This window comes from Gymnodraco acuticeps, unplaced genomic scaffold (genome assembly GCF_902827175.1).
Source record: "Gymnodraco acuticeps unplaced genomic scaffold, fGymAcu1.1, whole genome shotgun sequence".
Taxonomy (NCBI): domain Eukaryota; kingdom Metazoa; phylum Chordata; class Actinopteri; order Perciformes; family Bathydraconidae; genus Gymnodraco; species Gymnodraco acuticeps.
In genome coordinates this window covers 218,724-236,312 of record NW_022991835.1, presented here as the reverse complement: position 1 = coordinate 236,312, position 17,589 = coordinate 218,724, and the positions used below count along the sequence as shown (strand labels likewise).

Here is a 17,589-nt window from a genome sequence, read left to right as displayed (position 1 = left end):
AGCGCAAGACTGCAGCGCGTGACCGGGACAGAGATAGCAGCTCCTCTCTAATGAACGATCTGTCTGAAATTATGGTTTATAAAAGTGGTGCAGATAGCCTACAAAAGGCAATGTTTAAAAACAATATATCGTTTTTCCTGCTAGAGTTTAACCCGTTCGTTTCTGCTGGAGGAAACCTGCTCTTACGAAAATACGTGAAATCACTGCGACCTCTTGACACTGATGGGTCATGGTCGTATCAATGTTTAATTATCGAGCCATGCAGGTGTGTAAACTACATAAAGAAAGTAAATATTACAAATTAATTAAGGTACTACAAAACATTTGCCACAGAGGGGAGAGCTTTTATGAACTGCTTGACAGAATCCGTTGTTGCCATCAATAGCCTATGCAACATTTCATATGACATTAGATAAATGATTTGTAGTTTTTCCATATAGTGCACAGTGAAAATCATTGCAGTCAGCAACTAAATAAAACTGAATTCATGCAGTAACCTTCAATATAAGGGTTACAAGTGCACTTTGAATAGAATAAAACATGTTAGCACATTACAACAGAAGAAAAATAACAACAAACACTTAAAGGTAAGCCTAACTCAAAATACAGTACATGCACTTAGACAACAAATAGGTCTTAAGTTGTGATTTAAAACACCCTAAAGTAGAGTTTTAGTACATCTACAAGCAGCATAATTACAGTACATAAAAACAATAACACAGTTGTATTTTTTATGCAAAAGGGAATTTCCTTTCTTCTTATGGTTTGTTGTCACAAGGTTTCTATCTAGACTGCAGAACAGACTGATTACATGTTTTCTCCTGACATGATGGAAATGTAAAAGTGACCTCCTCTGCTCACTAACAGGCAGGGAAGTTCCCCTTGTGAAAAACACCAGCATATGCAGATGATTAATATGGAGAATCAGGTCAACATGATGACCAAGTGCACATGCCCTGTGGAGGTTAAAAGGGTGTGAGCTGCCTTCACTCTGCAGAAATGTGCATTGGAAGTAAAAAAGTATTTATGAATCCTTTCACACAATCCACATCTCAACAATCCCCATCTTTTTATCCTGATCTTTAACAGGGGAAACCAGGACACTATGCTCTGTTCTGCTTTGCGTTATGAGAAGAGAAATGACTCACTTAAATAAATAACTACTGAGTTAAACTGTAACATGCTTAATGTGGTAAAGCCATTAGTAAAAGAGAGACAATGCTCTTGAAATTATTCTGTAAAGAGGCCGGTGTTTTCTTCTCTTACACCAGCAGGATGTAGGCTGCAGAGTTTGTACACAACTAATTAATAATCACTTGGTTTCACTTCATCTGCATCTCCTGTGCTTCAACAGAAAACCACAGATTTCTGGTTTCATCTCTGCAGTAAAAAGAGTGTCCTCAGTGTTATCTTGGCTTCATGAGTGACATACATCGATAATGCACGATAGAGCTAACTGTACGAACAGATATGTGTATATGGGTCAACATTACATTTACATTAAACAGATGAAGATTACAGAAGATTTCCATATAACATTTTACCACAGTGTAGACATTGAGCAAATACCTGCAGATATATTAAGTGGAAGTTGGCTACCAAATTATTATCATACATTTTTTTTAATTCTGCACAATGGCCCTGCAGTTAAGAATAATACAATATTATTTAATTCTAAATTGTCATGCTTTGATGTGTTCATCCCTTTAATGCTGCAGCTGAGCTTCTACTTCTACTAAGTAAAACTATGTGAACCAATATATCCATTTGTATTATATTTTGTATTATTAATCTCTATTTTAAAAGTAGCCTATAACATAATTCAAGAATTGTAGTGCAGTTAAAGTAGAATAGTTGCCTGTGAAGAGTAAAATAGGGAATAGAAGGAAATGGAAATACCCCAACATTGTAATAAAGTAAGCTTACTTAAGTACATGTAATTACTGTCCACCAAGTCCATTAGATTTCTAGCTTTCAGTGGGATAAGATAAGATCTTTATTTATATGGAAATTCGGGTGTAGCACCAGAATGAGACAGAAAAACAGCCCCCCCCCCCCCCCCCCCCCTCCCATCTGTTTCAGTGTGGTTATTAAACATGCAGATTGAACTGCAGAGACATCTCTCAGTCTGTGGAGCACTAACAGGAAAGATCGCATGGAAACCAACACATAAACTCCCAAAAGACCAATCCCCTCCCCATAAATATCGCTCCCAAACCCTCCTCTGGTCGACCCCCAGAGATTTCGCCCCGTGCTGCTCCACCACACGCTGATCAGCTGATCCGTCACGTGGTGTAGCTCAGCTCCGCCTTTTGCAAAATGGAGTTGTGTGAGTCTGTGCAGAGAGGGCTGCAGCAGCTCGCGGACCCCTCGGTCTTCATCACGAGCTGCTACCGGGAGCTTCTGGAGGTCTCTTACCGGAGCCTGCTCTCCTCTCAGGCGGACCCCGGAGTCCTCGGTGAGCCGCCGATTCTGGAGCTTCTGTCCCCGCCGCTGCTTCCGGTTTCTCCCCGAGTGGAGGAGCTGCATATGTGTTTGCGGGTTTCTGAGGCTCCGAGTTGTTTATGTTGTCTAAGCTACATCTTATAAGATCTGTAATGAGAGGAGTGGGTCATTTGCCAGTCTTAAGCTCTTATTAGTAATTTATGCTTTTGCCTGCTTTATATTCTGCCACACAATCCCTCTGGTTCCCTTTGTCATTCAAACGGTTCCACTCAACACATTAGAAACACCATGTTGGACTATTTCAATCAACATTAGTCAAAACTGATGATGGGGACACATCCGATTGTTAACAGCTAGTAGCAGGTCTTTCCTAAATGCATATTGGCAGCAGACTTGCATGCAATACAGCTCCTACTTTGTCATGGCTGCTGCTTCGGTTGTTTTCTCCATGTTTTGTCCAACTTCTGCAGCATTCCGACTCTTTATAATGGCAGAATGAGATAGAAAGTGCAATGTTCACCATGCAAACAAACAAAGGACCCCTGGCTGTTGCAGCTGAGGGGCCCATTCACATGCAAATCATGATTGATTTCCATTCTGCACGTCAATCTGGAGAGTATGGATCGCACATGTAGCCCACGTCCTTTTATAGGAGTTAAACGCGTCTGTCGTGTCCATGGAGAATATATAAAGTCCTCACAGTGTGTTTGTGTTGCAGATCAGGCCGAGCTGAAGCAGGTGGAGCGGATCGCGCTGAAGCAGAGTCACACTGCAGCCACCACCTTCATCCTGGAGGCGGTCAAACTCAACGCAGACAAGTCAACCATAAGGTTAGAGGTTTCCTGTAAAGCTGCTTTAGAACCCTGCACGTACACTCATTAGGTGCTGGTTTGTGGCTTTGGAAAGTGCTCATATCATAGTGTGACAGGAAAAAGCCAAACTGTTGCTCTATGTTCAGTATTTATAGTTAGCAGAGACAACCTGCTGATTACATCTCCCTCAGATCTTTACAACAAGATAATGAAATATGTAAAATATTAGTATAGTATATAAATTAAATGCTGCAAAGCAATTTGATTTACATTAGGTCATAGTGTTATTAAAGTCGATTACTAATGTGTTTTGAATGTTAATACTAAATGTGTTATGGGATGTCCTTTAAAAAAAAAAAAAAAGGTTTTAAAAAAAGTTTTCTTGGTAATTGCAAGATTTCTTGAACAGCATATGGATACAAGTCTTAATAATAAGTATGGTTTGACATATTAGTTTAAGTGGTTATTATATCACACCTTCTAGCAATTTTCCAAATGCATTGTCTTAACATTAAGCATTTTAGTCATTACAAATAGATTTTAATCAGTAGAAATGAAAGGAGATATTTTGAAGGTGTCCAACCATACAGCTAAAGAATATTTAACACTTCCAGGAATGTATTTTTATTATTTTGTTTTCTTTTTTTACTCCCTTAAAAACCCATCTTTTGAATTTTCTTGTAGTTCTTCATGTTCTAAAACTACATTTGAACTGTGACTAAACCTTTTGGACAATGGAGACTTGAACATTTAACTGAGGGCTGGTGTGTTTGTTCTCCTGCTTGTAAAGGATAAACATACATGTGGTAAAGTTATATTGCCAGTGTCCAAAAATGTGAAATGTTGCTATTTTAAAGTTTGCTATTCTTTGGGTGAAATGTAATAATGTGTTTTTCGGTTCTTGCAGCTCCTGCCTCGAAGAGCTCACATTCAGTGCAGAGAGAATAGACATTTTCTATGAAGCACATCAGGTGACAGTTCAAACTACATTACATATGTAGAAATAAATCATTTTGTTGCTGATTTGCTCATTTATACTGATTGTTTTACAGAAACATAAAAAAGAACTGGAGCGACTGTTAGCAAGGTGAGTCTCATTGGTGGAGGTTAGTTTTTAGTTGTGTTATCCAAACTGAATACATCTCCATTGAACTGGGTCATGAGATTTTTTGTAGAGATTAAAATGAAACATTGCATCATTATTTACAATTTTGCTCAGAATGTTCACTGATCATCAAACTTTCAATTGTTTTGTTATTCAACTCCACTGATGATTAATGAGGAGTGGGGGAAGACGCACGGATCGAAAGCAGAGAATATCTGAGTTCAAATAGTTTTGATGCAGTCTCAAATACCTGGCAAAGTTGTAATATTATAAAAGGAAGAGCACGGAAGTTGTTGCTTCAGCCCAGTGAGGAGCAAAGAGGGTCAAAGGGGACATGGAGTGATTCATTGCAATGTAAATGTTTTATGACCCTCTTTAATCAAGAGAAGCTTTGTCTGCAAACGGATTTGAAAACAGTTGCAAAGAAATTGTCGATTTATAAAAATAAAGTTTCTGCACCTCAGAAAAAGTTGACCAACAAAACTATAAACGGGGTTAAATAACTCCTAATGGATATTTCTAAAATACTAAAAGCGAGATGGATCTGGCTAAAAATGCTCAAATCAGAGGAATTTCCAGATCAGCTTTTTCTCTTTCACTTTAAGAAGAAATTATACATACAATTATGTTGAATCTAAGTCTTTTTCTGTGTCTCCCCCCTATAGCATAGGAAGGTGTCCCCCTCATATTAACGATGTGTCGTGGCGTCTTCAATACCACGTGAAAGTACATTAAACACTATTTCGAGCACGTCTTTTTTTTGACACTTTCTTGCTCCAAACTAAAATGTTGTTTCCCCGACAGAACAATCAGGTCGATAAGGTCAACGAGCCTTTCTACTGCATTGCCCTGAACACTGAAGTAAGACTAACACTTTTATGCATATCCTACACTTTTCTTGATTTTTTTTTTAATGCATATGTTTGGTGCGTTTCTGTGCGTAAAACAACGATCTTGTTTGTTTCCTTTTGTCAGAATGAAGGATCCCCGGAAGATATAAACTTCACATGCACAGTGGAGCAGCTGCAGGTATAGAGGGGGGGTTTATTTCCTGTCACTGTTATTCCAGAATTACACCGTGTTGCAGATGCATGAATAGCTTTTACGCACAACATGCAGCATGTCTACGGGAAAGCAGAAGTGAAAGTCGAGTCACGGAGCTTGTTGCAATTTTCCTCCTCAGTCAGGACAACTTCCAAAGAAAATACATGTTATAATTGTATCATATCTTCGCGATCAAATGCTTGCTGCAGAAGAACATTTGCAACATACTGTCCCCGATATAGTGATGCATCAAGTTGTTAAAAATGGGCATTATGCATCGTCACCAAACCAAGTTCCAGTGTGACTTCGACTGTATGATGCTTTCTGTTTGAAGTGAGAGCCGACCAGTATTTAAATCACGTGTGCAGCAATCATATTCACGATGCAAAATATTTGGTGAATTAAAATCGACATCGAGTCTAAATAAATCGGGGACAAGTCGGAAGGAATCAAATAATCTGCACGCATGTTTACTTCTTATTTGTCATTAGTAGCCTATAATTCAGAGCGTAAATGTTAGGCTACTTTTTAAATCGTTTATTTTTGGCGGACCTGTTCTTGTTGAAAACGATTGCCTGTCTGCAGGATTTGGTGGGGAAGCTGAAGGACGCGGCTAAGTGTGTGGAGAAAGCCAGTCAGATGTGATGCCGGTGTCCAGTTTCCGCATGTTTCTGCTCCACAAAGCACTGAACCTCAGCAGCTCCAGCGCACTGCTTTCCTCTTTGTAGCTTATTTTGTACCTGAGATTGACAAGACGTGTATGCATGCGAGACAATTATCATTCCAGCTTTTGTGTTTCAAATAAAACTGAAAAAAAAATACATTAAAAAATCCACTTTCTGCTTTGAATAATTCCACGGGTTGATGTGCGCACACCGTCTAAAAAACGCTACATTTAGTGGGGATTTATTTAACTTTATTATTAAGTTGATGCCAACGTTGCAGATTTTATGTCAGAGATTAAGATTGTAACTGCAGGCTTGTGTTTTCACTAGGATTTTTGCCATATTTTCATTTCTTCCTGCTCTGTTGCGCTTTTTCCTGGATGACTGGTGACAGGGAGTTATTTTTAAAAGACAAACATACATCTTTGACTTTATTTTCGTTTTCCTGCACTGCCCTAAGAATGTCACTCCCCTTTTAGACTTTCTTAATCTTCTACATCCACCTCACAGCTGACAGTTCAAAGCCCCTCAGCTGAAGCTCCACAGCGGCTCATGTTCCATAAACATCCGAGATGCCTTCATTTTCTGCGGCGCTGGCTGCGGGATAAAGCCTCCAATTCATCACGTGGAAGTTGCGGCGCATTTTTTCGCAGATGTCAGGACAGCCTGTGACAAAGGTTTGACACCAGAGCCATTAGTCACATGGACGTGTTTTAACCAAGTGCGTGGGTCTTTTAAAGGCACGATGAAAAGAGATTAATAAAGTGACTGCCTGCTGCTCGGGTGAGTGGATTGAGGCATTTTGAAGTCGACATGAACGTGCAATGCGTGTGGTTATTTTTAACACCAAGGCACACCATAGCCTACTTATAGACGCCTCTAATCTTAGTGCCATTTAAAAGAAGGAGAGCCTATTGGGAGTGTGACCTTTTGAGGTCAAAAGTACACTATGTGATTCATGTTTATTAGGCCTATGTTATTTTAAATCATGCGTCATAGAAACAAAATAGTTCAAACAGTTTTTTCGCACTGTTGTGTTTTTTAGCTAAAGTTACGCACAAACAGCTGCTTAGGCTACTTAATTGGATTGGATGGATAAAAGACTATTTATATGTAGGCTACATGCGTGTGTTTTAATAGTATGTGTATGCAGGCTGGGAGACGTACACCGACAGTAATTCCTAGGCACCCTTAAGCAACGAGACCACGTGACCAAAGCGGGGCGGTCGAACTACAAGCCATTTTGGGGACGGTGTCAGTTTGCACGGAGCACACACACACACTGCTGCTGCATTTTACTGGGGGGTGAAGCGGATATTTTGGAGGCAAAGTTATCGGTGCCAGAGTGGAAACCTTCCCGATCCGGAGCCGCAGGACTGGGTTGTTTTGGAGCCTCGGATCGGATACGCTCTCAGCGCACAGGCGGCGAGGAAAGGTTTTATTCGCACATCTGAAATGCGCTCCGGTCCGCCGTGCGCTCTCCGCCACTGACAGCGTCTGCAGCTTCAAGATGGCGGCTCGGCTCCTATTCATTTTCTGCTGATCTGCCTCACAACTTTCATTGTCTATTCGTCCGAAGATCCACCGATCCCCAGCCAAGCATCCAGGTACGTCTTCTTCGATATCGTGTCTAACTAACGGGGGCAGCAGGAGAGGTTTGGCTCGGTGCTTTTGTGTTTTTTCTACGTACCGATCCAGCGGTGGATGTGGAGCTTTCAGCTGCAGCGATCACCGACGTGGAGCTCGGTGTGTCTGCTCAACACTTTTCTGCAAAACATGTTCCCCGTTTGGACAAAAAAGCGATTTCTGATCCACGGAGACTCAGTGTAGCTGTACCTTCTTATCAGTCATGTGTCTGTATGAGCTGATCTCGGCTGGGGTTTGCTTTGCTTCGTTTGGATTTATGTAAAGTGGAAGATCTCCGGCGATCCAGCCTGTGTTGGCTGAGATGTTAACAACAGCAAGTGCTCCAAACGCTCCTTCTGCGCTATATTTCCATACAGCTGCTTTATTTTATAGAGTTGGGTTGTTTGTCTGGTTGGGAACCCGATGCTATGTTGCTTTTGGCTTTGTTTGACTAAATAATGGATTTATTAACTTAACTTGGATTGCTCCCATACTTGACATGGAGGCTCACAATTTCCACTGTGCATAAATGTTTCATAACGGCTGCTTGGTAAACACTGGATCCTCGTTAAACACGCACTGTGGATGTTTGTGTTTAGATGTATGGTTTCCATAATTTAGAAGGATGGTTGGTTTTTTAGGTAAATTAAAAAGAAAAGTGGCGACACCTCGGCCAGGAGGATACAAAGGCTGGCTGTGTCTCGCGAGCTGCCACAGCTTTGGTTGTTTCTGATTTAAAACATGCTATGGTGAGCATTGGATATTTGTTTGTTGACATGTAAGATTATCATGGATTTCATATGTTCACCCTCATACGGCTAAATATGTTGGTGCTGTGTCTGAATCTGGAGCCACAGGACTGGAGCTTCTGTCTCTTGGGTGATACAAAATTATTATTTTACTCATGAATGCTGTTGGGCACTCTCTGTGTGCTTAATGGGTTACAATTAATGTATTTCCCCCCACTTGGGTTGAACATCTCACGGGTCTGGTGATATGTTGTTATAGCCTCTCAGACTGGATGGTTTCCAGTGTGTGTTGAGAATCATTTAACACGCCAAACTCAGAATGATTCCAAAAGTTTCATGTGGTCATTTAGGAATCCCCTAATATTTATTTCTAGATTTTCTGTATTGACTGAAAGTGGTGAATATGGGTTCTTGGTTTTTCCCATTGCTGATTTTAATTGGGTTATTTCCAGCTGCTGTTGATTTACGTGTAAGGGGAACCTTTACAAGAGGAGCTGCTCTCGTTTTTTGGATAAATGAGGCTTTGGGTCATTGCAAGAAGCGAGGGGAAATCTGCTCATTTGTTGATACTTGACTGACATAGGCCTAATTAAACATTTAGTGGCGATTCTGAATTTCTGATGACGTGTTATCAAAACAGGCTCAATAATTAAACCTATCCATCATAAGAACAATATGTGATTCATATTCATGCACAGTCTGTGTTTTTGGACTTGTTTTGCTGTTGGTTCTGCAGCCCCATGAATTCACTCTGGATGTGAGGGATGATTGACTCAGAGTTTTATAAAGTGCAGCTCCCTCAGGACAGGGAGAGCAGTTGTCCAAACACACGTCAATCGATTAATGGAGCAACAGGCTCCCTGCATGTACCAGACATTATCCATCATGATCCATGTGTGGAGTCCAAGTCGCTGTCCAAACTGCGGTCCTGCCCCGGGAGAGGTCGGGTGGAGCATTGAAAGCGGCCGGGGCTCGGGCACGGTGCCGGCTGTGTCTCCATAAAGTAACAGTGTGGGACAGGCTGGCTATCATCCAAGCACAGCCCCCTCTTGGTGTAGCTTATTGACTTTTAACGACTTTAAATTATCATTATGGCTCAGTTTTATTAATGCGCATCGATTTGGATCATTGTTTACCAACCTTACAAGATACATTTACCACATGGCTATGGCTAATTACTGGGTAAAATGCACAAACGACAATACTCTGGCACTAATTCACGGTTTGAGTTTAAGCTGTTTGTTCTAACCAGGTTTGTAAAGTCCAATGCTAATATGCGCAAAGTGTAAGCATAAGCAGTGTTGACGTTAAATAAAGGGTTTATGTGTTGATAATGGCGCATAATAAATAAGTATGATCCAGTGTGTGCAGTAACTTCAGTGTCAGCTGCCTGCTGCTTATCGCGCACACAACAAGAGAAACGGCGCAAAGCGAACCACAATAACCCGAGATTATTCCCTATTGGACCCAAACTGCTCCATATGGTGCATAAAGATTTGCGGATCTCATGTTCTCGCGGTTTTATTTATCCCCTTTTGCACGGAAACCCCGCAGCCCGTTGAACCGACTCGGGGTTTTTTTCCTCCACAAAATGGCAGCCGTGCAGTCGGCAGCCTGGCAGTCCAGTGTGTTGTGTGTGTGTGTGTGCGGGGGACGGGGAGCTCCGGTCCCTCTCACCCCCCGGCTGCACACCGGCAGCTCTCCGTTGTTTTGGATGCACATCCTGTCTGGTTCTGGTCACTGGTGAGCACACATGTGGGCTTGAAAAAGCAAAAGGAGTTGCCATAGAAACGCTCAGGTTTCCCCATATAGCCCGAGTGGCACACCTGACGCAGTGAATAGCTGTCTCCCACTACCCCACCACCCTCACCCATTCTCACCCCGGGGCGCCACTGGACCATTATTTTCCAACATATTTTTATCAGATAAACATCCATCTCAGTGGGAGACGCACCAACCCGATTTATTTTTGAAAGGTAGCCTACATTTGTATTTGATCCCTCATACATTTAAAATTATAATTCTGTTTTAGACTTAATTTAGTCCCGTATTTAACATAAACATATCCAACGTATCGATTTTAGCAGAATGCGTCCAAATTAAGATGTGTTTTCTTATCGTGGCTCTCTCCCTTTCGCTTGGAAACATTTGATCAAAGCTAGTGCACATGTTCCTCTGATGTCGCCATGTTGATTTAAGATGAAGCGCAGGAGAGTATGGAGGCTCCATCGATCTCTCCTCGGAGGAGATTGATTTATGATTATTCCCTGCGCTTCGGTCAGGTGACTGTGCTGCTGCTGCCTATCAATCTGCCACCGAGCTCCTTCCCCTTTGCTTATTATGGGATTAGCATAAAAGATGATGTTGCTTTAACGCAGTCAAACAAACAGCAGCCCTTCTTCCAAATGGCACAGACCCTCTGATGTCTCTCCGCCATGCATGCTCTGTTTTGACTTGTTTCTCTTTCCTCTTGCAGGATTGTTGTTGCCTTCCCTCATCATGCATCGAACCACCAGGATAAAGATTACTGAGCTCAACCCTCACCTCATGTGCGTGCTGTGTGGAGGATACTTCATAGACGCCACCACCATCATTGAATGTCTCCACTCATGTGAGCCAAAAGAATTGTGCTGCTTTTTTGTTTTCTAATGTTTTGCAAGCTGATTGTGGGAATATGTTGCAGCAATGTACAAGAGTCTTTCTTGCATGTTTCTCTTCACAGACACTGGATTTAAAACAATGCTTTATGCCTCCCTCAGGATATCATTTCTGATGATATCTGATCTTGACAGTTTCTGTTCCCTTTTTCATGGTTTGCAGTTTGCAAGATGTGCATTGTACGCTACCTGGAAGCCAGCAAATACTGTCCCATCTGTGATGTTCAAGTGCATAAAACCAAGCCTCTGCTCAACATAAGGTGAGCATTTCCTGTTCCATTTTTCTTGTCCGTTTTTGATATATATTTTTAGAATCTTTGTGTAAGTGTGGCCAATCATGGTTGAATTTGATCACAATTTAAAACATATATTTCTTCTCATATAAAAACCTTTTCCCTGTATAGTAAATGTTCGGCAGCTTTGATATTGACAACAGTCTTTGTCTCCGCTCTGGTTTTCCCCTTTGTTTCCAGAATGAACAGCTGAGTCAGTGATTGGTTACAAATGAAAGTCTGTTGTATATCTCTGGTTGCAGTCTGTCAAGAAACAAGTTTCTATGAATGTAAAGCATTTTCAAACAAGAGAAAGCACTTTGCAGTGATCTGTCTTTTTCTACAGACGCTTAATCAAATTGAAAGAATGTAACTATCTGTATAGTTTTGGTTTCTAGATTGAAATACACATTGAGCATTGTAGTGTCTGATGATTTGACTGATTTTTCTTTACTCTCTTCAGGTCTGACAAAACTCTACAGGACATCGTTTACAAGCTGGTGCCCGGCCTCTTCAAAAGTAAGACAATAAAGTCTGATTCTAACATCTGTTCCTTCTGACTCACATCGTTCAGCTCTCTTCTGATTAACTGTTTCATTCTCACTCAGCACACAGTGTTTAAGTTATCTGCACTTCTGCTAAATAAAAAGGGAAAGAATATTACATTCTAATCAATTAACCCCCCAAAAAGTTACACATATTTATACTGAAATACAATGTTCAATTATATATATTTATAATCTGAAATGAATTGTTTGCTGCTTTGTTTCATGTTATTCTGTATGAGCTGTTTGATCAAACATTAAAATAGGTCAGACAAAACTCAAGTTGGTTTTCTTTCATGTCTTTCACTCATTTAAGGAAAATATTATGATATAAGGGGAATGTATGGCGGGTTTTCGCTGCATTGATCCAACCCATAAAATATGGTTACCAAAATGTATCCCGTTGTGTATTAAGGACAATATTTATATTTGTGTAGTATTTGCTCAGACTTGTAATTGCTTGTCTTTTTGAATGTCCTCAGATGAAATGAAGAGGAGAAGAGACTTTTACTCGGAGCATCCCGTAGACGGTGAGTTAGAAAACATGCTATTACATTTATTTAGTTTCCATGTAGTCACCGCACGGAAGAGGGAAGAAACACATTTCTTAAAGCATGGTTTCACCTGGTTTCGGAAATCCACAAAATATCTTCAATTTGAGGGGAAAATCCAATCCTTGGAGTTTTTGAATATAGAAAAAAGTGGACACGGCAAAAATACAACTCAAAGTTCTTTTGATTTTTCTTCTGTGAGTTTCTGTGAAGCCTGCTTGTTCTTATTTTAAAACTCTCAGTGTTTAACTGTAATAACCCGCATCTATTTCTCAAAATATGCCATGTTGGTCCTTGAATATGAGTAAAAGTCCTATCATTTGATGTTTAAAAAGGTGGGAAAACCCCTGAAGTTTTGTATTTAATAAAAGTCACTTTCTAGGTTTTCTTCGGTCTTAGTGTTATTTGTGATTTATCTTTGTTTATTTCTGTGTGTGTTGTTCTGCAGTGTCTAATGGATCTAATGAGGATCGCGGGGAGGTGGCAGACGACGATAAGAGAATAATCACAGATGATGAGATTATCAGCCTCTCCATTGAGTTCTTCAATCACAGCAGGTTTGTCTTTTCTTCCAATAATGATTAAGGCGACATTTTAATTTAGCTGTTCTTGACAAAGGAACAAACTTAAATATTGAATTCAGTGGCAGACAATGTTGTGACGATATGTATGTGCTTCCTTTACATGTTTGATCTTGTGGGGTTTTGTCTCAGATAATATATTTCATTTACAGAATAGATCTAACCCGAGTGTTTCGGCACCATCGATTACCGTACTTCATCAGAAATATGAAGATCTTTTTTTTATCCTCCAAACTTAATTTTTTTTCTTACTATTATCTACCTCCAATCTCCAGCGCAGAACCAAACCAAATAGAGCTGCAATGATCAGCCAGCTAATGAGATAGTAGATCAACAGAAAAATGATCGGAACTATTTTGATCATTGATTAATCACTCAAGCATTTTCTTCATGCTCGAAAGGAGGATATTTTTTCCTGAGTTTCTTTGTTTTATTTCATATTTAACTGAATATCTTTGAGATCATCTTGGACTCTAAGAAAGTGTGAGGGAAATATGTGTTTATTTTCAGACTAGTTGATTAATGGATAACTGTTGCAGTTGCATCCCTGTGAGTCAAACAAGTCGCATCCTGCTAAGTCTTCACACATTTTCTGCAGGATAAGAAATTGGCTTTTTCCAATAATCATTTTTGGATGTCACTTACAAAGGCTCTTTTTTGGAAAAAGCAACTGATACAAGTTAAATGGGTTTTATTGAATTATTCTTTTTTTATTATTATTTCCTTTAATTTTACGTGTTTTTTTTAAACATTATTTAAAGATTGCTGATATAAGAAAAAAACAACAATTACTATATATGTCAAATATAGTTTTAAGGAAATAAATCTATAAAGTGCACTTTTTAATCCAACTGTAGATCTTTTCTTGTTTACAAAAAAATCTATATAATTTTTACATTTTAATATGTGGTGTTATTCATTGCTTACAATCAATTAGTTTTATTGCATGCAGGGCTTGATGTTGGCACATGAATAACATAACATCACAGACCTTTTAAAGTCCTAATATTTTCTCTTTTTTTATTCCTTGCAGACTGGGAGGAGCAGTGGAGGACAAACCGAGTAAAGATCAGAATATGGTAAGTTACTTCTCTTCTCCCCCAACATTATTTCTTGTGAGCAAAATGAAAATCTAAGACTTTTTAAGAAAAGCAACTCATGCCTCCACTCTGTTGTGAACTCTGACATATTATACACATATTGTTTCCTCTTGAGAAAGGGCTTCAATGTTTCTGTGAAGCACATATGTTTCCTGCTATTAAGGCTCATTACACTTGTGTACAAATATGTATTCCTTTGTGTCTAACATTATTCTGCAGATTGCTAACAAGAGGTACCTGCAGTGTCCGGCAGCCATGACAGTGATGCACCTGAGGAAGTTCCTGCGCAGCAAGATGGACATCCCGAACGCCTACCAGGTCACCATTTAAACACTTTTATTTATTGTGACCAATGCACTATAATTCAAACTTTAATTTAAATCTGTCGATCCGAGGGGTTTGCAATATTATAATTCCTATTTTAAAATGTTACCTATATGCACTGTTTTTAATTTTTTTAATGTTTTCTCTAGGTTGAAGTCATGTATGAAGACGAACCTCTGAAAGATTACTACACGTTAATGGATATAGCATATATCTACACTTGGAGACGGGTAAGAGATATTTTTGGGACGAAGAATACTTGATTTTTGTTGGTTTATTTACATTTATGTTGTCTAACTAACAACAAATAAATCCTGTTATGTGTGATATGTTAATTAGTAATTTTAAGTGATCCACGTTGTCAAATAAATATTAAATATGATCATGTTTTATCAGCTGGAGCATGCATTGAAACACCTTGTTATTTGTTGTGAAAAAAATGATGTACATTGTTGTTCTTAAAAATAGTCTATATAGATTATATTTTGAGTAATAAATACATTTAAGATCAGACCTTTAGATTGTTTGTATAGTAAAAGACTGCACAGAGGTCAAAGTGGTCTGTTTGTAAAGGGGTTCCACCCGTTTTGTTTTACCATGGGCAAGACACTATGTGGTCAATTTAAAACATATTTTCAATTGTCTTTAAATCTAAAAATACAGACTGTGTGATTGCTGATTGATGAGGGAGGGTATAACATTATATATATCCCAACATTTTTATTTGGGTTGTAGACCTAGATGTAGGTTATTCTCCGACATTTGGAACAAAACAAATGACCTGAAATTGCATTTAAATAATTGTTACTAAGACAAGAGAAAGGTGCTTCATCTGTCTTTGAGAATATACTTGTGGACGTTTTTATTTAGTTGGTTGATTATTATTTTTTTGGAATAAGGCTTAGTGTTTGACTTGGTCATGGATGTTTTGGGACACCGAAATGAACACATCTACATCATTGGAATATACTTTGAATTAGGTTGTTTGGAAGATGCACATTAGGAGTTCATTTGTGTTATTACGGTGAGGCACTCCATCGCATGCTTTTGCACTCAATCCAGCGATTTTTGGCTATTTTGCTGCAACAAAAAGTATTCTTTCAGACTTGTGAAAGGAAAACATCCAAAATACACATTTAGTATTTTATTTTTCGTTATCTTTTAACGGGTGTGGATTTATCCTTAAATGCATGTAAAGTTAGCATTCGATAATGTTTTGCATTTGCATGAATTTGGAAACGTAAAAGAAATGACCAGTCAGTTATCAACTGAGGAAGTTTCATGGTATCTATTAACCCAGTTCACTTTTGTTCACACTAAAGACTTGTAAGGCTCAATAAAAAGGGCTATTTATATCATGCATTTGGTTTTCATTAAACATATATTTGTCTTAAAGTAAATTATCAACAGGGGAGGTTTTTTTACGTATTTATCTAAATCTCTCTTAAGGCTGTTTCAAAAAAAAAAAAATTGTAGGTCATTCCTTTTATGCGTTTACATATTGAATTACCTCCTTCCTTCACCACAGAATGGCCCCTTGCCGCTGAAGTACAGAGTCCGACCCAACTGCAAGAAGATGAAGGTGAGCCACGCGCAGCAGGAGGGCCAGAACAGCGCGATCAGATCCGGTCCAGAGAGCGACTCTGCCAGCGACAAGGCCGGGAGTCCCTCCGGAGCTCCGTCCACCTCCTCCTCGCTGCCGAGCCCCGGAACACCGGCGCAGTCCCCGCTCCCGCAGCTCCCGGTTAACGGGACCCCGGCGGCGGCCCCTCCTCCCACCCCCAGCCGGTCCTTCACGCAGTTCGGCGGAGGCGGCAGCAACAAGCCCCGGAACGTGACCCTGAACGGATCCGCCGCCACCTCCTCCGGGTGACGCGCGTTGTGAAGACCTTTCCCTCTCCATTTGTTGTTCTAAATATTATGGCATCATGTAAACGTAGTGGAATCAGAGACATTTCAGAATAAAAGGAAAGAGGAAGACGGTGGGAATGTTTTTAAAAAGCAGGTTTTGATGTTGGAAAAAAAGGAGGTTGGAGAGAAGCATTTATCCCATTTTAAAGCTACATCTTTATTTTACAGAATCGACTGAAGATGGACTTTTATATTTTCTTTTACGTTGTTTTCAGTGTCAATCATGATTATGTCATGTGTGTCGGGATATTTTGAAGCTGTCAGTTTGAACATGCATGATAACATTTCCTTTCTCGTATGAAGGGGAATCTGCGTGTTTGCCCCTCAAAGGTTTTTCGGAAGTGTGGCGTCGATCTTGGAGTTTGTTCGGGCTGTTGGAGGAAACACAACTTTAAATTGCCTTTTAATAAAAAACAGTTTCTTGTAACTGCAGTGGATCGGATTGTTTTATCATGTTATAAGCAATGTTAGAGAATCCACATGTAAATAGAAACAAAAATGCATATTTAATCAGCGATAATGTTATTCTCTTATTCCCCCTTTGTTCTGCGAATGACTTGGGCTCAGCTCCATTTCATTCATCGACAGATGTGTTGATGTCCCCTGTGTTTTCCGTATTTGTATCGCTCGATTGTATGGACAACTTATTGTATTGTTACTGTTGCACAGTATAAAACATCTAAATAAAACATTTTACACTTAAGAGGTTAGTGGTATTTATCTCTTTTCATTTTGGTGGAGGATCATCTGTGTGGTGTTTAGCATTAACAAATAAAGGCGTGATTGGAGTGTGCAGGCTGCATAGCGCCAGATGTCTGTGTGAATGAGATAACTCGGTTAAAGAGGCTGACCCGGGATACAATCTGAATACATGTAATGAAGACTGAAGCCTTTTTGATTTTTGTTTTGTATGGATGATTTATCACATGAGTAATTGCATTTACTGCACTGAAATGCAGGTTCAATGGAAGATAACCAACTGTTTTATTTTAAAAGGCTACCATTTTTTTTAAAATTCCGAATTGAAACCTCAGCGATTTTTTTAAATTGTGAAATATCGCTGCTATCCCTTTTCTTTTCTTTTTTATACATTTCAAGCAATATTAGCTTGTATACGCTAAAAGTATGATGTACTTTTTTACATTCATTAATTGATATGACATTTTCAAAATTAAAAACGAGTAAACACAGTTGCATTTTTT

General features: G+C 39.5%; 2 protein-coding genes across 2 annotated transcripts; both read left to right on the top strand.

Annotated features, from left to right (window-relative positions):
- Window positions 1-2,279: 2,279 nt before the first annotated feature.
- Window positions 2,280-6,237, top strand: commd3 (COMM domain containing 3). Its single transcript, XM_034199807.1, has 8 exons — window positions 2,280-2,458; window positions 3,164-3,275; window positions 4,165-4,228; window positions 4,310-4,344; window positions 5,028-5,088; window positions 5,167-5,223; window positions 5,338-5,391; window positions 5,992-6,237. Exons 1-8 carry the CDS (start codon window positions 2,320-2,322, stop codon window positions 6,049-6,051), a joined length of 582 nt encoding a protein of 193 aa, XP_034055698.1. The 5' UTR covers window positions 2,280-2,319; the 3' UTR covers window positions 6,052-6,237.
- Window positions 6,238-7,294: 1,057 nt separating this feature from the next.
- On the top strand, window positions 7,295-17,090 carry bmi1a (bmi1 polycomb ring finger oncogene 1a). Its single transcript, XM_034199806.1, has 10 exons — window positions 7,295-7,678; window positions 10,923-11,057; window positions 11,267-11,363; window positions 11,839-11,894; window positions 12,403-12,450; window positions 12,920-13,028; window positions 14,086-14,131; window positions 14,372-14,470; window positions 14,626-14,706; window positions 16,005-17,090. The coding sequence occupies exons 2-10, from the start codon at window positions 10,946-10,948 to the stop codon at window positions 16,347-16,349; spliced, it is 993 nt and encodes a 330-aa protein (XP_034055697.1). The 5' UTR covers window positions 7,295-7,678; window positions 10,923-10,945; the 3' UTR covers window positions 16,350-17,090.
- The last annotated feature ends 499 nt before the right edge of the window (window positions 17,091-17,589 follow it).